We start from the raw sequence: 24162 nt of genomic DNA, 5'->3' as shown, positions 1-24162 counted from the left end.
TTCACCTCAACAGTGATGATACGTCCCACCAACATTTCCTCCTGAGTTTGCAAATACCATAGTTAAGTACACCTGATCTGTGAATTAGGTGCGAGTTAGGACCGCTTGGTATTCGTAGTGGGCATTTGACCAATTGACTGTATGTTCCACAAGCGGTACCAAAAACACCTCAGATATCGAATCTGAGATTTCCTTAGATCAGTGAACTCACAATTTTCATATCCGAATGTTTGTGCGATCTGAGGCACCCTCAGATGTGCGAAGAGGAAAAAGTCGTCTTCGCAGAGTACCCGAACGTTAGAATTGCAGAAATTTACATTTTCAGATCCTTCCCCCATAATATATTGAATTCTAGATTGTAGTTTGAGGGGGTGCAAATATGTATTCATAGCGCAATTACACGGCAAATCAACATGCAAATCTCAGAGCATTGTATCCTACTATGATTAAACCTGGCGGTTTTAAAGTCAATATATTGTTGAAATCACCCCACAAAGTTACCAGATTTCGAGGTTTCGAGGTTTCGATCTCTCGGAGAATTGACATCGTGACTACTACTCTGGTCTGATATCTTGGTCATATTGTTTTGCTATTGGCGGCATTTTTCTAACAAATACTTTTGGAAGTAGCTGATTGGTGCGTCAAAAGGCGCAAGATCTCAGCTTTGATTGGGTAGCTTTCGCGCATTGTAGTTCGTTTTGCTTTATAACTTACATCATCTCAAAGTTGTCCAGTCAATTTTTGATAGACAAAACTCTCCGGAGAGAGCTCATTATACAATTAACTGCGTTCAAGTCACTACCCAACCATTCTTACACCTTTGACGATGCGTGTGACTCAAGCGGGGCTCTGCGCGACTCGAAATGGAGACGGGAGGCCTGAACGAACCTCAAACTCGTCGAGCGCCGGGCCTTCTTTGAGCAGCTCTTAGAGCGATCCCAGGGAGGAAAGATTCCTTATGGTGCATATAAGGAGGTTGCATGTCCCTTTCGTTGCCACCCGAGGACGATAACTCGCATCTGGAATCGTGGACGGCACTCACAAAGCAAGAACCATGGCGTCGTGGACGTCGCGGCAAAAATGAGGGGTAAAACTTGTATAATTTTTTATTTGATCCAAAAATATTCGTTGATAGAAGTATTATTTTCTAAAGGTGTACTATATTAGGAAATTCTGGTCGCAAAAAAACGCGCACTGCAGAAGAAATCAAAGCAGCCGTGCAGGCGGTGCCCCATCATACACGCCAAACAACACGAACTTTGGCAGCCAACTCCGGAATCCCCAAGACGACGCTACTCACCCACATGATGCAACACGGTACACTTAAGGCTCGGTACAGCTACGTGAAGCCGATGCTCACAGACGAGAACACGAAGACACGGATGGCTTTCGCACAAAGCTTTCTCCGACCGTTGTCAAATGGAACCATTTTCTCCAACGTGCACGATGTTGTACAATTTGATGAAAAATGGTTCTATTCGCAGCCCGATCGGTCAAGTCCAAGAACTTCATCACCAAGGTGATGTTTCTTGCTGCAGTGGCACGACCGCGGTACAACCCCTCCACCAAGGTGAGCTTCGATGGTAAGATCGGGGTCTGGCCATTCGTTGAAGTGGCCCCAGCCATTCGAGGCAGCAAGAATCGGCCCAAGGGAGCCCCTGTTACGGTTCCAAAAAATGTCAACGGTACGGTGTACAAGGCGTTTATTTTGGGGAGAGTTGTGCCTGCCATCATCAAGAAATTTCCCCCTGGTGACCTGTCGCGTGGTATCCGAATCCAACAGGACAATGCAAGTTCTCATCGACAAGTCACGATGTCTCTGCTGCGTGCCGCTGGAGTCGAAAACATTGGTGTTATTAACCAGCCACCAAACAGTCCAGACTTTAATGTCTTAGATTTAGGTTTTTTTAATTCTATTCAAAGCCTGCAGCATCAAAAATGTACTCGAAGTATCGAGGAACTAATTGATGCTGTAAAAGTCGCGTGTTAATTATTCTATTTCCTAGTTCAATACAAAAAACAAGACGTTTTGAGGTTGCAATGCATACTTAAATCAAGTCAAAACAATGTGACCAAGATATCAGAGCAGAGTAGTATAAAGACACAAATAAAAATTTTTAAAATATACTTACACTAGTGTCACGCGCAAAATGCTATGGAGATCGTATGTATTTACTTCCTGATCTACAATCACTTAACAAAAAGCACATCTTCCTACGCCCGGTCTATATTGCACCAGTAAATTTCGACAAGTTCAAATGTTCCTTATACTCCGATGTACATATTTCGGAGCAATAATTTAAAAAAGCAACTATTTGCCCCCTCCACTTTCGTATGCAAGTTTTAGTGAGCTGCGTGTAGGCTTCCGTTGGTTGTCGGGGTACCGGTAATATCATCCACGTAGAAAATAAATATTTTTGATTGGCCCAATCAAATTCGACATCGCTTACACTATGCATGGGAGCAATGGGGTTACATTCATATCAATATGGAAGTGATTGCGAAACGCAATGAGTTTGGGTTCTTTGAGTTCGGTGTAGATTGAATTAGCGTGATTCTGAATCCAGTGTTGGATTTCATATAGTGTCGAGGAAGGGCTTAGTGCTAGTATCATGTTGGGGCTCCGCAACTACTAATTGCACAAACTCAAATATTCTGTTAATTTATTTCAAAGCACCAATTTAATACGTCACACTAAAGCCCCCGCCCACCCCCCAAATGAAGTACATCGCTATTATGTACGAACAAATATGTAGTTGGGATTGGGGCTGTACTCAGCAACTAATGTTACACCTCAAATCAGCAGTTTCAATCTTAAATGCTGAATATTACCACCGTCACTTATATCTATTGCAGTTGTGTCACGTATTGAACGATAATTTTCGTTTAGAATCTCGTAAAGTCCTCAATAATGACTATCGCATATCGCTAGTAAATACTTTGCATCTACTGTTCTGTCATCGGAACGGGAGGTCATTAAGGCTTCAAACTACTAGTAGTAGCGTTATAAACTATTCTATGTAAGATGCACCATTGCTGGTAGTGTTCGAGGTAAGTATGCCGAGTAGTAAATTAGATTTTGAATGCCTCACCACTAAAAAAATTGCTTACACCACACAAGGCTACAACAGCCATGCGTAACGTAATCCTATCGGGGAAGTGCTTTTAAAGTCGCTAGGCTTAGTGGTACAATGTAGTGAATGGCATACTAGTACACGAGCAACGATACGATAAGTACAATCCTAACGTTAACGTTAAACACCGTTACGAAGGCATATGCACAACGTGTCGTATCCCTGGCACAATTAAGCAGGTAAATACTACTACAGTGAGTATTGTGGCTACGTACTACAGTAGTGAGAGTCTGGATCCAAGCCGACAGGATTGCAGCTGCACGCACTCATGTACTGTAACTAGTTGCAACAATTGCGAAGCTAAGATTTTTAGCTACTGTAGACACATCTCATTAGCTAAATCCTACATAAGGGCACAGCGTAGCCCTCATAGGCATGTAGCCATTCCCCTGCGTACTTGTTGCATTCATCTCATCGACATAAGTAATTAGCTATATTTCGCGACCAGCCCCCTTACATCCTTACATGGACAGTAATATTCCGCGACCATTCCGTGGCCAGCCCCTTAAGCAGTGACAGTTTCACAGCCATGTAAATGTGCATTACATAAATCTAGACAAATGGGGGTCATTACCCATATATTGACTTGAATATAAAATAACTAAAGTAGAAACACCTGTTACTACATTTAACATAACAAAAGTTAAAGTATCAAAATATAAAGCCCACTACAACACGTCGATGGATCCCATTTATTAACGCGCAACGTTACCAAACTAAAGTTTGGCACAATGTATTGTCCTTGTAATGTTACCTTATTAATTAGTCATTTTGACGGGTTGGATCAACGGCGTCATTTTTCATAGATGAGCATTATTGCACGTTGCGAATGATCAAGTATCGACCCGCAGAGTCATTGTTTGCAATTTGATTGTGCATGTCGATATGACAAATTACATTGCTGAGCCTGCAGTTCTACGGCGATACTGTAGTTCATTGAACGAGTTGCTCCAATGAAAGTATGGCTTGCATTATTCGAGGGTTAGATTGTTGCAGCATTTGTAGTATTGATCATGGCCACTCGATTTAGCCGACGGGTGGTTTCCTCTGTTCTTTACCACACTAATATAAAGTAATTTACGGTAATATACTGAGTCTAAGATTGTACAGTACATTCCTTGACGTATATTCTAAAAACTATGCTTCACTTGATTTTCAAAGGTCTGATAGTTGTAATAAATTGTACTACGAATATTAATATGAGTATTCACCGTTGGTACGATTAACGTTGTACAGTACAATGTTGTATGCCTTTGTAACGGTGTTTACTTGGAAGAGCCCCTAAGGTTAGAATTGTGCTTATCGTAGGAACCAATTAGTCCCACCCACTTAGTCAGGGGTGTTTTAGGTCAATAGTACCACATTCCCCCAGTGAGTGGGCATTTCACCAATTGAGTGGGTGTACCACCCTCTCACTCGGGGAATTGGTTTTTTACCAACCAACATGGATACTGCAGTCACGAGACTGCGTCGAGCGAAATTTCAGCTCGTCCAACTTAAAACCATGTTATTCCGGAACACTACAGGGAACTACGGAATACACGGACAACCGAAGTTTACAACTTCAACATTTGATTTGTTGAATAGAAAGATTTCTCATGAATCTAAACACATGATAGAATAATTTTTTAATCTCCCGGCAACTTGTGTTTTTTTTAATTGGCGGGCAATGTTGGTCAGCTTGCAATAAATGACACGCATGATGAATTTGATCGCGTTCAAGCTCGAAGCTTTGGGTATGCTGGAGACCATGAACGACACCGAAGTTGCACTGCTCTTGGAATCCCTTCCGGTATTCTGCGTAAGTGGAAAGCCCAGCGGTTGGTGTTGCTAGGCTTACAAAGGCAACCAGAAGCGGATGCAAGTGTCACCAAGAGGCCGCCATGAGGAGTTTCCAGACTCACCCGGACTCATCCAATTCATCAAGGACCTGCGTGACGCCGAGCGTGCCCTAATGACCATGCACACGATCACTTGGATCAAACGAAACCAACGACGGTGGCTCCTCAACTGCTTGGAATCGAAGGTGCCAGGCACGCGAAGTTCTAGTAAATGAACACTAACGTTATTCTTGGTTTGAGTTATGGGCTGGCTTATACATTCAATTTTCTTGAATCATGCACTCGAACACGAACCGAGGTACTAGAGTACTGTAGAGGTAGTTCTGCAGACAAGAGTGTCTTAACGAAGGGCCAATTAATGGCGTATGTGCCAATTAATGACATATAAAACTAAGCCAATCAGTTCCTCCGTTCAGTGCTCCACGATGGCATCGAGGAGTGATCTGTGGCCCTAGTCGACAACTTCGAGTCGCATTAGTCAGTCAAGATCGTGAACGAAGTGCGGGGAAGTCCGTTGCCGCCGAACTCGACCTCTGTTTACCAGCCACTGGACGTCGGCGTCATGACTCCCTTCAAGCGTTACCTATGGGAGTTGTGGCTGTTTGAGGAAATGATTGAAGGGGACGACGAAGGCCCATACTCACTGACCGCCCAACACAAGAGGATGGCAATGATCAAGCGCGCCATTGCCGCGTGGGATTTGGTTCCAGCAGAGGTCGTCCAAGCCATTTTTGCGAAGGCTCTCGCTCGTGCGCCAATGAATGAAGAATGATGAGAGTTATTATAATTCTGAATCAAGATACATTTTATATCTAGGATTTTGTATACTTGTTGGTGTAGAATATTATTATTGTGAAAATTTAGCAAAAGTTTGACACTGCCCGGGAATTGAACCCGGGCCCCTTCCTTGATAATTTGATGCCCATGCCGTCACGATTAACCACTGCGCTATCGCATCAAACGCTTACGTTGTTACTGGATTCTTTGTACCAGTGCCTTCGTTGTAACATTATTTCTACTTCAAAACGCATAATCTGATGACCTGCAGAAAAGTTGATATTCCAAATTCCACTTCAGCTTGATGGACCAGTTTACGGTTGTATAATTTAATTGACTCCATAATTTACGTCACGACGCTGTCCCATTATATTTTCTTTGCACTGCAGTCATTGCCAGAAAGGATAAACGTACTTCGAAGTAAGGAAGCCAATCACAAGACGATACACATGTTATTCTCGAAGTCAAATGTGTCCTTGGATTCCGTAGTTCCCTGTAGCCACATGAGATTCAAAGTGTGCAAAATGTGTCTTACAAGACAAGCATGATGCCTCTAATAATAGTACTAACGTGGGGCACCAGTCATCGGCATCGCACTTTGCTTACTTTGTTCGTCGATTTCTCGTTGACTACAAGACATATTGAAGTGATACAAATATCAAAATAACCGCAAGATTCAGCTCATGTATTGAGGTTCAAAGGATATCAATTTAAATAGTAAACACGTGCAGTAAGGATTTTCGTTTTTCGTAGGGCACCAGTCATCGGCACACGTTTTAGACTTGTGTAATGTATTGAATCCTCCATACTCTAGTTCGAGGGATGCTGTCATCATATTAGCTATCAAAGGAATATGTGTTTAGAATGGGTATTTATTGCTACAGTAACGATTTCTGTATGATCAACACAATATTGCCTGGTCCAACCTCTAATTTATAAGGGGCACTAATTCTTGAAGAACTACATTTTGACCAATAAGAGGTACTCGGGCATTTCTATTGGCTTACAACAGTGCCGATGACTGGTGTCACAAAAATTGGCGATTTTACGGACAAAAAACGTAAATGATTATCACTTTTGACTGGTTTACTCAAAGTATGAATCGTTAAAAGCACCCACGTCGCTGTCGTCACCCAAGCTTGACCCATCAACGCTTCCACGGTCGTCATCGGAGGCACACGACATGGTAATCATCTTCATCGATCGTACTAATGTGACGATGTAGCTCCAAGAGGCCCTGCTCCGACTTCTTGATGCAGCCGTGGACCATTGCTGAAGTGACGGCATCGAACGCCAAGTCCAAGCGCATCTCGACATCGTGCAACGTCGTACTGGTACAGTATCGTATCGTATTGTCTCCCGACGTCTTCTTTGACAATTGCCCACAATAACTCTATCGGTTGGAGATTAGAGTGGTGCGGTGCGCTGTACACAACTTCGTGGCCAGCGGCGGACGCCATCTCGACAACGACGGGTACGACGGATGCGGTGTATGGTTGGAGTTTTGACCAAATGGATGCTTTTAGTTCTCCAGGGGTGTGCTCAATCCCCAAGGCGTCGCAAGCCACCATCAAATCAGCTTTCCGCCATGAAAAGCGCGGTGTTGCATCCGGTATGCACTTATGATACTTTGCATTGTCCATGACGATGATAGTGTTGGATATCCCGCGATCCGCCAAATCAACGAGCAAGCGGCCAAACCTGGCAACAAAGTACTTGTGGTCGACCATGCCGTGATAGTCCTTTGTTTGCTTTCCGCCAAAAAACTTCTCGTAGCACACCACGAAAGACTCGAAAGGGCCACCGTCGACAATGGCGGCAATGAAACGAAACCGACGGCCTTTGTGTATGGCCTTGACCTGCACGTCCAGGTCGTCGTAGAGCGATATGTCGTTTATGTTGTAGTGCTGATTGATGAAGCCCTCGTCAAGGTAGACGACAGTTCGACGGTCTGTTGTGTGTACTTGTTGCGTAGCCTGACACATGAACCGTACATAGTTGTCGCGGAGGATTGTGTTGGCCTCTGTGAGGGCCAGTGATTTCTTTCCTCGCTTGGAGCCACGCAGGTAGCCACAATATTTGACGTACTTCTGTACCGACCGCAGTGCCGTTTCACGCTCCGTTTTGATGTAGGGGTCGTACGAGAGGTGCCCAGTTTCGAGTAGGAAGGCCGCTACGTCTTTGGCAACCACACGGGCTCGGATTTGCCGCTTCTCACGCACAAATCGTTGGACCGAAGATATGACGTCAATTCTTCTGGGAATCCGAGTTAGTCTCTTGGTGAGGTGTTGGATGGTAGCTTAGCGGACACTACCGCCTTACTGGTAATGTAGTCGCGCCACACAGCCTGAACTGTTTTTCTTGAGCGGGCAAGGATTTGAGCAATCTCGCTTGGAACGTCACTGGATTTACCATTTATGGAATTAACGTGTCTGACATACACGTTGGCTCGTAGAATCTCCAGTCTCTCTTCTTCAGTTAAGGCCCTTGGTCGATTTGATTTCACAAATAGACAAACTTCATGGAGCATTGCGGCATCCACATCAAGGCGCCCATTTGCAGTCATGGTGAGTGCAAGAACGCGCAGTCAGTGTCCTCAAATAGCATATTATGTTTCATAGTTTTTTAGCAAATAAACCTGTGTAACTAAAATAAATTCGTATTATATTATATTACAAAGGGGATGAGTTCTCAAAGAACATTTGTTTCAGTTTTGTACAGTTATTCTTAGATTGCTCGAAGACAATCATTAAATTAAGGTTGATCCTTTGGCGGTTTATGTATTTACAGTGGTCGACAGCTGTGAGGGGGCCTTTGGGAATAGTTATTGCTGCATAAATGCTAGCGATAAACAGTTAATATGAACATTGTAGCTCACAGGCCAAGCTACAAAGTGAGCATTTAAACACATCTTCAATGTTGATATTCTCGCTATAACGATGTTGCAAAGTTTCAACATGAGTCATTTTTCACCGTAATACATAATAAAGTTCTATATCTAATAAACGCGTTTTTCATTCTATGCATAAAAATAGGTGAAAATCTGAGAATAATCCTTTCATAATCGATACATATTATCAGAAGCCCCCTCACAGCTGTCGACTACTGTTAAAAAGTACATGTCCATTGCAAAAAACTGCATTTAAATTGGACAAGTATTTCGACCAGTAGGGTGCCAAGACCCCTCGATGGTTCCGCCCACTGTTAATTCAGGTACTACTGTATTGCATATCGTTCGCATCAAACTACTAATCAAGGTTGAAGTCTACAATACACCAACTCAATTCTCCAAATTTTAACTGAAAACATAAATTGATGTATTACTTAGAATCTACTCTGGAGGAACTGGAGCAACTAGTCGTTGACTTCATTGGTTTTGTCAATACTAGCTTTAGTTTCCTGCATAAGATCAAACATCTTAGCCATTTGGTTTGCGATGTCTACCCCAGAGTTATGTGAACACTTCAGCTTGGCAGCCTCAATGAGCCCGCTAGCAAGTGCTTCTCCAAGGTTGCTGAGACCTACCGCAAGATCAGGCTGTTGCTTCTTCCCCCGGACTTGACGTTGGCGTTGAATCTCCATGTCGATCTCATCCTTCCGCTTGGCGTCACGCATGGAGCTCATCGAAACGGACTCACCGATCGCACGAGTATCCAGACCTTGATTATCTTCACTGAGGCTCGCACTTGCAGCACGATCCATGCCAAACTCAATGTCCCCAAGCCCATGTAGATCAGCGAACGCAACCAACATGTCCGCGTAGTAGCCTGGCTTCGCAGGGGTCGTCTGCTCGTCGTTACCGGTTGCTGTCAAGCTGCGCTGGATCGCCACAAACTCGGTCCGTAACTTTCGTAGCTTGTTCTTCAGAGAGTCTGGAGATACCTATGGTGACACTTAAATATTATGATATGTTGTATGGTATTTGTCGTACCCTGCGTGGTTGTTCAGTGACAATGTTGAATCGTAGAGCCAACTTCTCCCAGAGCACATGAAGTTGCTAGCCATCAATTCCCCTTCGCAGGGAATGCCCACGATTGGTTCGTCGATGGCGTCAACAATTACAGACCACCCAAGCGAGTCCCCAGTTACGTACACTCAGGCCATGGTAACGACACTTCTGGAACTGCGATTCACTTCTTTCGAGCGGCATTCAATGCTGATCTGTCCAGCACCATCCACTTGAGATGGGGTACGCAGTAGGTGATGTTGCAGGAGCTGTACTTGCTCGACGAGCTGCGCTTTGGTCATCTTTACCGTTGGCTTCGGAAGCATGGTGGGAATCACGAAGGAGCAGGTTCACGGTTCATTATATGTGGTATGATTGGTTGCAATTTTGACCAATAAGATGGAATATTGTTATTACTGGTGGACGTGAACGATATAGCGAATGATGTGAATTATTTATTTGGTCCATTCGTAGTCATTCTTATCGAGTTGGTTGGAACATGCTCTTAGCATCCACATAAGCGGATTGGAACGGTTTGGAGACGTAGTAGAGAGGTTTTGCAAACTGTCCTGCCAGCCCCCGTGTTACCCACAAGAACCACTGTGACAAAAGCAGAACTTTACCTCCCAAATATTTTACTACCTGGGAACTAACGTGCAGGCATCGATGCAAAGAAGGCGCAGCATCGACTCAACGTGCTTCTCAACAAGCATTTCTCGTTGAACACGGAATCTGCTAAGGCGTTGGGCGTCGACGAGGTGTATAATGAGAGGACCGAACTCTTCGACGAGCTGCTGGCATTGTATGATGATATGAAGGAGGAACAGAAGGAAATAGCCGGAAAGGTCGCCAACGAAGCCCAACGTAACGAAAACAAGGGGAGCAATGTGAGAAGCGAAGCTCTGTCCTCCTTAGGGAAATGCAAAGAAATCGAGGGGTCAACGAGAGCATCAGCGTGGGCAAATTGCTGAAAATGATGAATGCAATGCAAGAAGACAACAAGGCAGAATTGGGCTTTCGCATGTCGCAGCTTGAGTTCCAAATGTACTAAAGTACGAACGTGAACTGGAAGCGCCGCCAGCGCCACCCGCCGATAGAATCGAGCGTTGGCTACAAGCCCTCGGAGTGTCGAGAGCAAGGTTGGAGGCCGCGCGGAAGTCCGCAGATGAGTCGAAAGGACTGCGCTTGGACTTGGCGTAAGCACAAGTCTCACATAAGTGACCACGAAGGTGCTTGGCCTTGAAGAGTATCAGCTCGGGTTTTGTCTTTGTCATTTGTTCGAAAGCATCAATGCCAGGATGGCCGAGACGGCGATGCCATAGTTGCAAAGAGTTCGGAGTCATCCACGAGACTGGCGAGGCAGTCGGTCGGAACAGTAGTGGTGTCATAGACTACTAGTAGTGTGCGAACCAAACATATCCTGGGCGACACTCATGGAGACATAGTCTGGAGTGAAAAGTAGAACGATGATGGCTTGGGGACCCTAGATGATCGATGAATGATTGACGTATAGCGTAACACGGACGAATAAGCAAACTTGTGTAATTGATCGTTAAAAGTGGAACCCACTGTAGTTGGAGAAGAAAGTCCGCAGATCAGCCTCGAAGGTCGCCATATACGCCGGATGGAGATGCTCCCCACGGTGCAAGTCGGTGGAGGGCTCGAGCTTGGGCTTGCAAGGAAAAGAGTAGAGGTACATGGTGTTGTTGGGTACATGCAGCACATCAATAAGAGTGGTGGAGATTTCGCACATGTCTCTAGCCGTAAAACGTACAGAGATGCCTTCGTCAGTCGTCGACGTGGTCACGGGACGACATGTCCACGACCATGGTAATAGGGCCATATCTAAGGACGGAAAGTTCCCAATTGTAAGAGACAGTGCGCAGGGGACGTAGTTGGAATATTAATCTCGGATGGGAGTGGAGGAAGTAGAGGTACTGGAGTCAACAAATCAGTGTTCTCGCAGAGCGTGAAAGTCGTTAGGACGATACGTCACGGACATAGGCTGTGACGGGTCACCGGGGGTCGCTTTCGAAGTAGCGAAGGCCGCATGGAGAGCGAAAATGCCTTGACCTCTACAACTTGGAATGGGGGATGGGGACGGACATCGTACGGCCGAGAAGGCACTGGGTGGGAGCAGTGCAAGAACCACTTTGGTGGGGTTCGCAGTAATATGGAATAATGGTCACGATTGTTGTCACGGTTGTTGTTTCACCCACCATTGCCAAGACCACTAGAGGATCGTTGCTCCATCGATTTTGGCCACTAGGGCCATGGTTGCTACTTGGCCTATCGTAAATCATCGCGGTCGTCACGAGGATGTTGGACTGGACGCGATGAGGTCACATGGGCGCGTTTTCGCTTCCTTTAGGAGACAGCACCATGGTTGTCAAAGACAGTGCGGCCAAAACCCGGACGCATAGCGTTTCGGGCATAGTGCGATTTGAGAGTAGGGGATGCAGGAAGGGGGTGGTTGCCAACGCCACAGTAGAAGCATGACTTGCCGGGGTTGTTGAGGCAATCACGGTGAGTATAGCTCAGAATGATGAAGGCCTTGAGGGCATGGACGGAGCCATCAGCTTGGGTAGTCCCCTGAGGTGGAGGCGCAGGGGCCGCAACGGCTGCGCGGAGGCAATTTGGGTTCATGATTGGATGGTAGGGGCCGTGGTCACCCAGAGCAGATGCTCGTTGGAGTCGGTTGGTAATAATACGCCATAGGCAGTTCCACACGTCGGCAATGACGACAGACTCGTTGGCGGCTCGCACATTGGCGGTGGAGTTCGTCATGATTTCCCAGTTATTTGTGTCACTAATGAAGGTGTCGAACATCGCACACATAGTGTAGTAGTTCCAAATATGGTTGTGGTCGACGGACGTATTCACCGACGGAACCAATCTGTTGAAGGAGGACGGGGTCATTGACACACGGTAGTCTATGACGAGGCCAATGAGTTCCATTTAAGATAGTTGTTGTAGTGCTCAGATAACTGGTAATGATGGTGGGGTTATACCTATGGAGATATCTGGTAATGATGGTGGGGTTATTGTCCATGGGGTTAAACTCGAAACGAGTCATGACGTGATCAAAAAAGCTCTCATAGGGACACGTAGTGGCCTGATACATGCGGTGATGTTTCGTGGAGATGGCGAATAGCAAGAAGGTGTGCTCGGCAGAGCGTTGATTCGCAATTTTTTTGTTTGCATCACGGTCAATAACCTCGCATGGGATGGTGGTCGTGTGCGCATTGATTTCCGCCAGACGCGCGTCAAAAACGGTATCCGACAAAGTAGGATCTTCAACGTAGAGGTCGGAGTATTCGACATGATCGAGCTCGAGGTACATCTTGCTGATGTTGAGAGCATCTATGCGGTTGCCCTGAGGTACATCGATGGTCCGGCGCAGAGTAGAACTCCGCGAGACCTCGGGACGTCGCTTGGGACAAAACGTCGGTTTTCCTTAAGCTTTCGGCCACAGGCCTGAGTTCGTCGTGGGATACACAGAGGAAGGTACTGTAGAAGTCTCATATCTGGGTCAACAGGGGCGAATAAAAGGAAATCACTTAGGAAGGGCTAAGACGAGGTACGCTTGTATGATAGAGAGCAAAACCAAAAGTGATCATTAATGGACTGCTTAGTGACCTATGATTGTGCAGAGACAGACCGGCTTCTACAGAAACAGAACACAGGATATTCCGTATAACCGGATATGATCCGTAAGTGACTGAACCTCGGCGAGAAAGGCCAATAATACAAGAACGGCAAAATTGGTCCTCGCCTTCGTACGCAGCTCTTGTTATCCGGATTCCTCAGGAGGCTGCGGGAAATTGTTAATCAATGATTAACCTAATTTTCTTCAACTACTGAGAACAGCGGATTGGAGGTTTCAATCCCATGCTGGACAACGTTGATCACAGCATAGAAGCATTTAATATGGAGATCAGTTCGATGTCGGAAAATCTGCCGCATCACACCAAACTGCTTCAATCGTGCATTGACAGTCTCATGCCGTGCCATGATTTCCTTTTGACGGTGAGCGCTTTAGGGTTGATATCTTGAGTTTACGAAAAACTCTTGATCCGTGTACCCTCGATCCGCCAATGCCATTTCACCGTCCTCTAGAGCGTGCACGAAGGCATTTCGTGCAAGCGATAAGTCTGACCAACTTCCACAGGGAACACCTCCGTTGGCCCAAACGAGGTGCCCTGTTGTAATACACAATCCAACTTCGTAGCGCAGGCCAGGACTGTGGAACTTGTGGGAATACCATGAGGGGTCGAATGGTGGTGGCTCTTGTATACGGAAGTCAGTACCGACCAACGAGACAAACATTGTAGCATCTGGTTGGGCGATATCAAATCGGTTCTCCCATATGAGCTATTAATGATGTTATTTAATTGCGGTATAACCGATTTACCTTGTCCAACGATGACAGTATCGACACCCAATACCAAGCCCACCTCCTGAAGGTCTTTTCATCGACTCGTGCTATCGTCGCATGGACAGTTTCGCTGGCATAGAGTTTAAGGAACATCAAAGCCCATAGCAAGTGTGCAATGCATGTTCCAGGGTCGACGCTGGATCGATCAACCCAATTTGTAGCTACGACTGCGGGTGTTGTTCCGAAGAGTGACCGGAAGCGTCTTTGGTGGTTTGCGTTCGGAGTGGCGCTTGTGTGCCTTTGCAGCATTTGGGTTGCTTCATACCAAACTTGCTGCTCCACGTTCGTTTGCATTGTCAAAAGTGACGACGGTTACACTACTTCACCGTGAAAAGACACAACATTAAAATTCACACAAAATCTAATTATATTTTTGATATTATAAAAAAGTTTCCTAAAGTGTGACCATGCAAGTTTCCGGAAACTTTGACAAATGTTATATTCTTTTAGCGATTATGAGCTTCGTATTGCATTTGACGCTAAAGCGTTTTATATTCATGATAACACAAATACGTTGCACTTGCTGACAAGATTTGAAGCCGAATGAGGCGTGTTAAGTACGGTTTCGGCAATGGCAAAAAGCTAGGAAACTTCGGAAACTTGATACTTTGACTGCAAATTTCACTATGGCTACAGGTTATTAGATCGTTTTGATGAGATTTTCCTGGAAAACTTGGTGACGACTAATCATACCCAATATATCAAGACCATTGGATGTAATAAAGCATGGTTTCCTGTACTGCAAACTTGAAGGTTTTTAAAGTTTCCTTAACGTCACGTAAAAAATTAGTTTTATAAATATTCCGGTATTTTAATAGAAGTAGGAGCCTTCACATCAAATCGTACTTAACATGAAAAATTCAAATCGACCCAATAAAGTACACATGTAACCGAATTGCGCGCGCAACTCACAATCGCCAAATGGCTCGGAAGTGGACAAGCGACTGCGAAGCTGAGAGAGTACTGCGACAGTTGTTCGAAGACGGCACCGTTTCTTCTGGAAGCTCTCCTGGGTTTGTTCGTGCCCTCGCCCCCGACATCTTCAACCAGTTCAGTGACGCAGTGTTCAACATCCACCTCCGTAAGGCCAAGATGGCTTTCAGTACGTTCGGATATGTCGATTCCATCTTATCAATCAATCACACATATAGAGATGAAAAAGACTGTGAAACGTGGTAAAACCACACGAGAAATTGTTCCTTTTGGAGACGGTGATGGCGTTATCCCTCAACTCGGCCAAAAACGAGTTGCCTCCAGTGCCCCTGACACTAACCACAGCAACGACGACCAGAGGAACCTGGAAAATCCAGGATATCTCGTGTGGCCACTACTTCGACTATGAAAGCGAACAAACCTTTGTTGGCCTTGCTGTCTGCTTGATGTGGGGTGTGAAGTCGTGCACAATCGACGTTTTGCCAGAGGATCCAACCACTGCAGTCATTTCGTACCATTGGCCTCCAGGCCTGACCAAGATCAAGTCCAAGTTTACGTAGGAGCTCGAAAACACGGCGACCAAAGCAAAAACGTATGCCAAGATCCAGGCATTCGCATTTGCAATGCAAAACCACCGTCAGAATCAACAAACATTCCGATGTCGACCCAGCTGGTTGATTTGCCATTGCCTCTTATTCCTCATTCCTTCGAGTTCAAAGTTGGCGTCGACACTATTGACGAGGATGTGATCATCGTTGAGTTCAAGGTCCAAGGAAAATCGTCATCTCACGGCAATATCTCGCTCCAAAAGTAGTAGTTTAAGTCGTTTTAACACATTTTGTTTTGAATTCATCATTTCCCGTTGAATTCATCATTTCCCGCAGCCTCCAGGAGAGGGACGGATAAATCCTTGCGGAATTAATCCGGGGATCGAACCGACGACCTTTGACTGTGAGTTAAGAACCGCTCCATACCACTGAGCTATTTTCCCTCCCCCCGATGGTGCAAAATGACCAATTCGGTGAACTACAGAGCGTTCCCTCAACGACATAAATGGAACGTGAATGTAAAAACAAACATTACAGAGCGTTCCCTCAACGACATAAATGGAACGTGAATGTAAAAACAAACATTATTAGCTTTACCGTCGGCATCTGTATGACCATTTGACACTTTCCAACTAGAAACGTTGTACTTCGAAGTAAATGAACAAGTGGTCAAAAATGAGGGAATTATTCCCCACCAAATTGCAATTATAGCTGTTGTTGCACCCGCACCCATGCTGAACCTCACTTTGCGTTTGATGATTGGATATAATATTTTCTTATCGTCCAATGAAATTTCATTATTTATCATCCCCATCAAACAGATTCAGAGGCATGAAACTGTGTGGGCACGCTTTATGCGTTCCATGAAGAAATGCACGACTATGTATATGCAGTAGAGGAGGTAGACGAATAAACTGACGTGGCGCTTTCAGAGAGCTTGAAGTGTCAGAGATATTAATTTTGGGGCGATTACAAAATTGGTGAAATTTGCTGAAAGCAGTCCAAATATTTGCGAATTTCCACCAACCACGGCGATTTGATATGCTTCGTCGAAGATTTGCATTGTAGAATTTTCCTGGCGGCAATGACAACCCCACATGTCGAGCGCGAGCGGGCGTTGTCGATCCACGACGAAGAAGACATCGACCATGATAAAGTTGACGCATTGGACATGGTACACATGCATGAGATACCGGAGGATGTTATGGCAATCATGTCCATCATTCGAATGTGCGTGTCTGCGTAGCACCATGAAGACCACCAAAAGTTTGCGTACTTGCAGTCGATCTACAACAAGGCCAAGGAGCGCAAGCTGTCCCTCGCCGACGAGCACGAACGTGAGGGAGATGTTGATGATGGTAATGGTACATGCATTTACCTAGTTGACGACACCCATGGATGCAACAGATCCGAGCCACCTCTTTGACCACATTCCCGAGCCGTACGTCGAACAGCCCAACTTTCAGCGCATCAACTTCACCGCGGGCGATGACGAACACGACCCCGAAGCCGCGGAAGTGTGCGATGGCATCTTGAAGTGCTTGGCGCTTCGGGACAAGTGGATCCAAAGCAACGCCGTCGTCATTCCGGACGAAGACTCAGACAATACCATGCCGCTGACGCCAGGTCGCACCAAATTTCGCCATCGCGACGATCTTCCCTACGACATTTTCAGCACCAAGGTAATCATGCTCCATAGCAACTACCTCAGCAACCACGGAGCTAGGCGCCGAGCGGAACGGATCACCGCCTAGAGATCCAGGACGGAGTCGTTGTCGTGTACCCGAGTGACTCGGCCAGTCCGATTTTGCAGCCGCTGTCGCAAGATGAGTTCTACGATGATTGGTTCGAAGTGAAGCGAATCATCAACTCGGGTCCGGTCAAGGTATGTTTGCATAGTGATTTGATATCTCCCTGTGTAGAATAAATATTATTGGTTTCCTTAGCATATATATATATATATTATATATATCCTTGTGATGTTGCCTACTACGGAGTATATTCTCAATGTTGTTTTTGATCTCCATTTCGAATGTATGTTTGGATTCCTTCACGATTCTTATACTTATAAGTGTATGAATCGTATATATATTTTTTAAATATGTATATCCTTTTGAAGTTAGTTGCCTATGTACTGAAGTATATTATATATATTCGTACTATTTCGCCACTCGCATTCTATGTGTTATTATTGAACTCCATTTCGAATATCTTTGCCTTCTCAATTTCATATATATATATATATGTATTTCCTTATGACATTGCCTATTACATATTATATACCAGTATATCGTTTAATTTAGTTGCTCGATACATATACATTCATGTCGATGATAATATTGTTCGTGGTAGACGTTTGCGTTCAAACGGCTTCAGCTGTTGGAATCGCGGTTCAATCTGCATGTGCTTTTGAACGGAGATCGCGAGCTGGTGTCGCAAAAGGCGGTGCCCCATCGTGACTTTTACAACATTCGCAAGGTCGACACGCACATCCACCACTCCGCGTGTATGAACCAGAAGCACTTGCTTCGGTATGAGAGGCATCGTTGACCTTAGACGATCGATGGATGCTCACTGTACGACAGATTCATCAAGTCCAAGCTGAAGAGCAACCCCGGGGAGATCGTGATCTTTCGTGACGGGCGCTTCATGACGCTCAGCGAAGTGTTCCGATCGCTCAACTTGACTGCGTACGACTTGAGCGTGGACACGCTCGACATGCACGCGTCCAACACGTTCCATCGTTTCGACCGGTTCAATCTCAAGTACAACCCCGCGGGACAGAGTCGTCTCCGCGAGATCTTCCTTAAGACGGACAACCTCATTGCTGGACGGTAAGTCCGTCCTACGTAGCCTCATCAGCATCCATATATATCAAGAGCATGATGTATGTTGCAGGTACCTCGCGGACATCACGAAGGAAGTGATGAGCGACTTGCAGCAATCCAAGTACCAATTGGTGGAGTGGCGCCTCTCCATCTACGGTCGCAAGCACTCGGAATGGGACAAACTCGCGCGCTGGTTCTACGTCAACCGCCTCGCGTCGCCCCATGTTCGCTGGATGATTCAAATCCCGCGTCTGTTCTTTCTCTACAAAAAGTACGTGTATCCGGATCCGGATACACATCCGGATAACGGTTTGTAGATCCGGCGACATCGACAATTTTGAGCACATGATTCAAAACATCTTTTTGCCGCTGTTCGAAGTGACCAAGGACCCGAGCTCGAACCCGCAGCTGCACACGTTCCTCCAAGCAGTGATCGGCTTTGACTGCGTGGATGACGAGAGTAAGACCGACCCCATACGAGCCGAACGAGGCAAGCCGCTGCCACGCCCCGCGGACTGGACGTACGAGTCCAACCCGCCGTACGACTACTGGTGCTACTACCTGTACGCGAACCTGGCCACGTTGAACGCTTTCCGTCGGGCGAAAGGGTTCTCTACGTTTACCTTCCGCCCACATGCAGGGGAAGCAGGTGACACGGATCACTTGGCCGCGACGTTCCTCTGCGCGAATGCGGTATGATGTGTGCATGTTTGATTGCAATGGTCCTGGGAATGATATATCAATTGTGTATGTAGATCAACCATGGGATTACGCTGCGCAAGTCCGTGGCATTGCAGTACTTGTACTACTTGGCGCAGATCGGGATTGCCATGTCTCCGCTCTCCAACAACAAACTGTTCCTTGACTTTCAACGCAACCCGTTCCCTCAGTACTTTGCTCGGGGTAATGTGGAGAAGTGTGCATGGTGGTTTTTCATATTTAATGTACACATGCTTCCTTTGTAGGATTGAACGTGTCTTTGAGTACCGACGACCCCGTCATGCTGCATTACACCAAGGACCCGCTCTTGGAAGAATACTCCGTCGCGGCGCAAGTGTGGAAGCTCTCGGGCACGGACATTTGTGAAATCGCTCGCAATTCCGTGCTCCAGTCTGGGTTCGAGCATCCGTTCAAGCAGCACTTCCTTGGCAAGAAGTACTACGTTCCTGGCGCCGCCGGCAACGACATCCGCATGTCCAACGTCCCTAACATCCGCTTGGACTACCGCCATGAGACCCTCACCAGCGAACTTGCCTGCCTCCAGCATCACCACGGCTAGGCAAGCGACTACATTTGCATTTTCAGATCCATTTCTTTCTAAATAGTGAATGGGAGTTGCACCAATCTTTGCTTTGCTCAAGAGAAAAACGCATGCAAAAGGTGAAAAACGCGATCAAATTAGTCATGGTCAGTATCAAGAACTGTGAATTCATATGACTACAAGTATTTAACTAGGCAACGTTTTAAATTTAACGTCCTGAAAAACGTCGTTGAAGTGACATGATATTACAGTATAGTGGGGAACACTAGTTCTTGCTTTGAGAACCGGCCGCCCGCCAACTTCTTGGTGACGATCATACTGTGCTTTGCTGCGGAAGGCGGCTTCGTCGGTGATGTAAATGGAAGTGATGTCATGGAGGACGGTGCAGTCGTGTATTCACTCATGGGAAAAGATGGAGTTGATGGTTGGAGCTTGTGAGTCGCTTGCAGCCTCCTCTGGTCGCGCTGGGTGTCGCGAAGCGCACGGGAAACGCGTGAGTACTGCCGAAGCTACTCAGCAATGAGATTGAATCCTATGCAAGATACCACACAACCTCGCTTTGTTGCTGGCGCTTTAAGTTGACGACGTTGGTGGCGGTAGAGGTCGTAGACGGCCGAATGGTCAGCACACGGTTCATTTCATTGGGGAGGTAGCGCAAGATAGCTGCGTCTGCGTCGACACTTGTACCTACACACGGCATGCAGGCGACGCCGAAAGCACGAGCTGACTCACCGGCACGATGTTGAATGACGAGACTGGCGGAATGTGCGTGGCGGGTCGTAGAGTGCGCCAAGAGGACGTGCCTGGTATCATCGATCTTCTTGAGGTCTTTTAGGGCATTGGATGCAATAAACTGTGTCCAAGTCGTATGAGCACACGAGATGTAGTCGACAGCATCGACAGACCTGAGCGCAAAACACGCAGACCTGCACTACTTGCATCTGTTGAATGGCTTCCGGGTCGTCCAAGAGGTCGGAGAATAGCTGGAGGCCTTGGTGAATCGCAGCATTCCCATGACATCGCTCTCGGAACATCTTTCGAGCGAGCCATATTTCCTATAGTAAGGTGAAGCCACCTGCCTCAACAGTCACGTGAATGTACATTGCCAGTCGCTGGCTCGACGCCTGACGCGTAAGTGTTCTGGCAAAGGGAACAGAGCTCCCTATAATGGCATGAGTCCGCGTCAATCCGTCGCAGGTTCCGACTCACCGCCGCGCCATCGTGAGATGGGATAATTATGGAACTACCAATCAGATCAATTTCTCAATCATCTAGCCAATCACAGCGGGGTTTGAACATCCAATCACGTTGTCGCATGGGTTGACAGTTCGAAATTGTGATACCTTGTCGGATTCCATCACGAAAGTCGAGTTTCCGTTGGGAATGGGCATGGATTCTGTCATTTGACATCCACGATGACGGCGCGCAAGTGGACCCAGGACGAAGTAACCATATTGGACATGTACCCCCCTCTGACATGACGAGACTAACGCCCCACCCTCTATAGGACGAGAAGCTTCGCGCGGCGGTGTTGAAGGTGGGTGCCAGACGGTGGAGAGTGGTGGCAAGCCAGTACTTCCCTCATCGTACGCAACAAGACTGCTGTAATCGCTGGCACGAGCTTCAAGCATGCACGTCGATGCACAAACGTCCGTGGTTGGCATTCGAAGACGACATCCTTGTCAAGACAGTGGCAAGGTATGGTCCCAAGCGGTGGGGCTTGATCGCGTCGTACATTTCCGGGCGGAATGGAAAGCAATGCCGCGAGCGGTAACGTGTATCTGATGCTCATTCCGACACACGAACATGAATGTATGTAGGTGGCACAATCACTTGAACCCGTCCATCAAGAAGGGCCCTTGGGAGCCCCACGAAGACGAAAAACTCGTCGAGTTGCAAGCCAAGTACGGGAACCGATGGGCGCTCATCACCAAAGCGCTTCCAGGGCGGTACGGATCTTATGATACATAACGAGGACAAAGTTGTTGTGTTGACCGCAGAGTTAGCACGGACAACGCTGTGAAGAACCATTGGCATGCGAATCTCAAGGTACGGTGTCGCTTGTGCGAAGTGTATGTTGAAGTATGTGTAGCCGTCCGACGCTTCGGAACCATCCAATCCAGCCGTCCAAAAGAGTCGAGTTGTGCCAGTTCACGCGACCATCTCGCTGCCTCCGTTGAGGCTCAAGGTGGAGCCCTTGCGCGCCAAACCTTCGAGGCCCGTCGTCGTCGCCGCGGTGGCAGAGACGGATGACGAGTTTGCATGGGTGTCTGACGAGTGGGCGTCCATGGACGTGTCTGCGTGGGACGACATGGTCATCCAAGCGTCGGATGTCCTTTGACAAACCCGAACATGGGGTCCCTTCCTGTGACGAGAATTCACAGCCAAATGACCTTAATTTAAAACCATTGTGTTTTTTTAATTACGAGTTTGTTTTTATTAGGATAAACACGACTCGAGTATTACTTAGTATTACTTCACTGTCAGTAAGAAAAGTCAATATTAATATAACTATAAATAAATAAAAATCGAAAGTTGTGTTATATTGTCACTGTGCTGTGATTGGTGGGATTCGCCTGGTTGAGCATATTTGAAATCCATCGCCGCCAACATGCCGCCTACGTCTCCGTTTGAAGTTGTCTTGTACTACCGCTATGTGCACATCACGGACGTCGACACCGTGATCTCATCGCAGCAACATCTATGCGAAACATTAAGCCTGCAAGGTCGCGTGCGTATCTCGGAAGAAGGCATCAACGGCACCCTCGGCGGAACACCCGCCTCCATCCAAGGCTACGTGGATGCCATGGAGTCGTGTGCCCCGTTCTGTGGTCTCAACATTGATTGGAAACGCACCACTGACTTAGACATGCTGCCGTTCGAGGACCTGTTTGTCCGTCGCGTGAAGGAAATCGTGTCCATCGAACTGCCCGACGATGCATGCGACGTGGCCAACACGGGCATCCACCTCTCCCCCATCGACTTCCACGCCGCTTTGGACCTCTCTCCGAAACACTCGACGGCGATCATCGACGTGCGCAACAACTACGAGTACAAGTACGTACATATGCAACCACCCGACCATCATCACATCATATCAATAGCATTGGGCACTTTCATGACGCCCTGAACCCGTCGACACGGCGCTTCGGTCAGTTCCCGCACTGGGTGCGCGACAACTTGGACGATCTGGCCTCGAAGGATCGCATCCTCATGTACTGCACCGGCGGCATCCGCTGCGAGAAAGCGTCGGCGTACCTCAAGCACCTCGGGCTCTCGAACGTGTTTCAGCTCCAAGGCGGCATCCACCGGTACTTGGAAGCATTCCCCGACGGCGGCGCCTTCGTTGGCAAAAACTTTGTGTTTGACCAACGTACGTATATCCTGTATTTCATTTATATCCTGTATTTCATTTATATCATATATTTCATTTATATACAATCCGGAGCTACAAGTAAATGATCATCCAACCCATCGATCTACTTTTGTGAATGGGGGATGATGTCTGGTGAATGTATGTATGTATGTATGTATGGGGATATTTCAGAAAACGAAGGTCTTCACGTATTCATTAATCATTTACATGAAGTACTGCTTTTATTATTCCATACTACTTTAAATAAATATAGATTTTATATTTTTCCATACATTAAAAAAATATAGATTTTATATTGTTTGTATTTGAATGAAAATGAGGATAATCTATACCTAGTACTAGTATACTTTATAAACTAACACACAACTGTATGAAATGTATGTAAAAAATCCATTTTCTTATACTCCTTGATTTGCAATAATACTTAGGTATTTCATTTCGTGGCTGTCCAATGTATCCATAAGGGTGATGATAATATGGACAAGGTGATGATAATATGGACTGATGTCGTAGGAGTGGCGGTGGCATCTTCGAACGAGGACGTGGTCGGGCAGTGCGAAGGGTGCGGCGGCGCGCACGATGTGATTTCAGGCATCCGATGCGCGTACTGTCGCATGCATGTGATGCTGTGCAGCTCTTGCGAGTCCTGTCGCGTATTTTGCAAGCTGCACCAGTGGCTCGGGGTTGGAGACGTGGAGGATCTGACGCTCAAACTCGGCCAGTTGGAAACTCAATTGAGTGACAATGCTGGGCCGAAAGGCAAGGGCCGCCGTCGGTCCATACGAAAGCAAATGCACGCCCTCCAAGCCACATTGGCTACCGCGACCGCCGTCAACTAGCAAGAGGCCATGATGGCGCCAAATGTTAATATACAACATTTTGTATTCGCGAAATGCGTGGCGCCAATTGTTAATATTCGTGGGTGTGTACGTATGTAGAAGAATTCCACACTGGGTTCATATCGCGATCAAATGGGAGTGGGATATATTATTGATTTGGTATGAATTTACTGTTAATCATGCCGACCAAACCGACCATGAATCGCTCCCATTGGTCAACCTGAAAATGCGTCTCGCTGAT

The 24162-nt window shown here is 46.6% G+C and overlaps 9 protein-coding genes across 14 annotated transcripts; 6 read left to right on the top strand and 3 right to left on the bottom strand.

Annotated features, from left to right (window-relative positions):
• Positions 1-1468: 1468 nt before the first annotated feature.
• H257_14915 (hypothetical protein) lies at positions 1469-2785 on the top strand (the record flags this gene model as incomplete). Its single annotated transcript, XM_009842843.1, has 2 exons — positions 1469-1850; positions 2757-2785. 2 exons carry the CDS (start codon positions 1469-1471, stop codon positions 2783-2785), a joined length of 411 nt encoding a protein of 136 aa, XP_009841145.1.
• A 4132-nt stretch (positions 2786-6917) lies between these two features.
• Positions 6918-10000, bottom strand: H257_14914 (hypothetical protein; the record flags this gene model as incomplete). Its single annotated transcript, XM_009842842.1, has 4 exons — positions 6918-7083; positions 7184-7965; positions 9278-9634; positions 9974-10000. 4 exons carry the CDS (start codon positions 9998-10000, stop codon positions 6918-6920), a joined length of 1332 nt encoding a protein of 443 aa, XP_009841144.1.
• Positions 10001-10022: 22 nt separating this feature from the next.
• H257_14913 (hypothetical protein) lies at positions 10023-10898 on the top strand (the record flags this gene model as incomplete). The annotated part of the gene is made up of 4 exons (XM_009842841.1): positions 10023-10053; positions 10359-10585; positions 10645-10742; positions 10796-10898. 4 exons carry the CDS (start codon positions 10023-10025, stop codon positions 10896-10898), a joined length of 459 nt encoding a protein of 152 aa, XP_009841143.1.
• A 1167-nt stretch (positions 10899-12065) lies between these two features.
• On the bottom strand, positions 12066-12485 carry H257_14912 (hypothetical protein; the record flags this gene model as incomplete). Its single annotated transcript, XM_009842840.1, has 1 exon — positions 12066-12485. The coding sequence occupies one exon, from the start codon at positions 12483-12485 to the stop codon at positions 12066-12068; it is 420 nt and encodes a 139-aa protein (XP_009841142.1).
• A 2572-nt stretch (positions 12486-15057) lies between these two features.
• H257_14911 (hypothetical protein) lies at positions 15058-15629 on the top strand (the record flags this gene model as incomplete). Its single annotated transcript, XM_009842839.1, has 2 exons — positions 15058-15238; positions 15556-15629. The coding sequence occupies 2 exons, from the start codon at positions 15058-15060 to the stop codon at positions 15627-15629; spliced, it is 255 nt and encodes an 84-aa protein (XP_009841141.1).
• A 1060-nt stretch (positions 15630-16689) lies between these two features.
• H257_14910 (AMP deaminase) lies at positions 16690-19813 on the top strand. Its single transcript, XM_009842838.1, has 10 exons — positions 16690-16791; positions 16864-16975; positions 17025-17299; positions 17344-17502; positions 17970-18148; positions 18203-18451; positions 18516-18716; positions 18763-19138; positions 19201-19348; positions 19411-19813. The coding sequence occupies exons 1-10, from the start codon at positions 16702-16704 to the stop codon at positions 19722-19724; spliced, it is 2103 nt and encodes a 700-aa protein (XP_009841140.1). The 5' UTR covers positions 16690-16701; the 3' UTR covers positions 19725-19813.
• A 119-nt stretch (positions 19814-19932) lies between these two features.
• Positions 19933-21322, bottom strand: H257_14909 (hypothetical protein). Of its 6 annotated transcripts, none has more exons than XM_009842834.1 (7): positions 21050-21322; positions 20916-20977; positions 20808-20868; positions 20612-20761; positions 20439-20559; positions 20260-20393; positions 19933-20215 (listed from the first exon to the last, which is right to left on the bottom strand). In XM_009842834.1, the coding sequence occupies exons 2-7, from the start codon at positions 20924-20926 to the stop codon at positions 19952-19954; spliced, it is 741 nt and encodes a 246-aa protein (XP_009841136.1). In that variant the 5' UTR covers positions 20927-20977; positions 21050-21322; the 3' UTR covers positions 19933-19951. The 6 variants fall into 6 exon arrangements, with proteins under 6 accessions (XP_009841136.1, XP_009841137.1, XP_009841139.1 ...); XM_009842835.1 differs by having other exon boundaries at positions 20916-20949; XM_009842837.1 differs by having other exon boundaries at positions 20808-20977.
• H257_14908 (hypothetical protein) lies at positions 21122-22047 on the top strand (the record flags this gene model as incomplete). The annotated part of the gene is made up of 5 exons (XM_009842831.1): positions 21122-21151; positions 21214-21476; positions 21527-21655; positions 21713-21755; positions 21799-22047. The coding sequence occupies 5 exons, from the start codon at positions 21122-21124 to the stop codon at positions 22045-22047; spliced, it is 714 nt and encodes a 237-aa protein (XP_009841133.1).
• Positions 22048-22280: 233 nt separating this feature from the next.
• On the top strand, positions 22281-23975 carry H257_14907 (hypothetical protein). Its single transcript, XM_009842830.1, has 3 exons — positions 22281-22763; positions 22811-23079; positions 23596-23975. The coding sequence occupies exons 1-3, from the start codon at positions 22318-22320 to the stop codon at positions 23919-23921; spliced, it is 1041 nt and encodes a 346-aa protein (XP_009841132.1). The 5' UTR covers positions 22281-22317; the 3' UTR covers positions 23922-23975.
• Positions 23976-24162: the final 187 nt, after the last annotated feature.

Source organism: Aphanomyces astaci, assembly GCF_000520075.1.
Source record: "Aphanomyces astaci strain APO3 unplaced genomic scaffold supercont1.64, whole genome shotgun sequence".
NCBI lineage: Eukaryota > Oomycota > Saprolegniomycetes > Saprolegniales > Verrucalvaceae > Aphanomyces > Aphanomyces astaci.
This window is presented reverse-complemented; position numbering and strand designations above follow the sequence as displayed.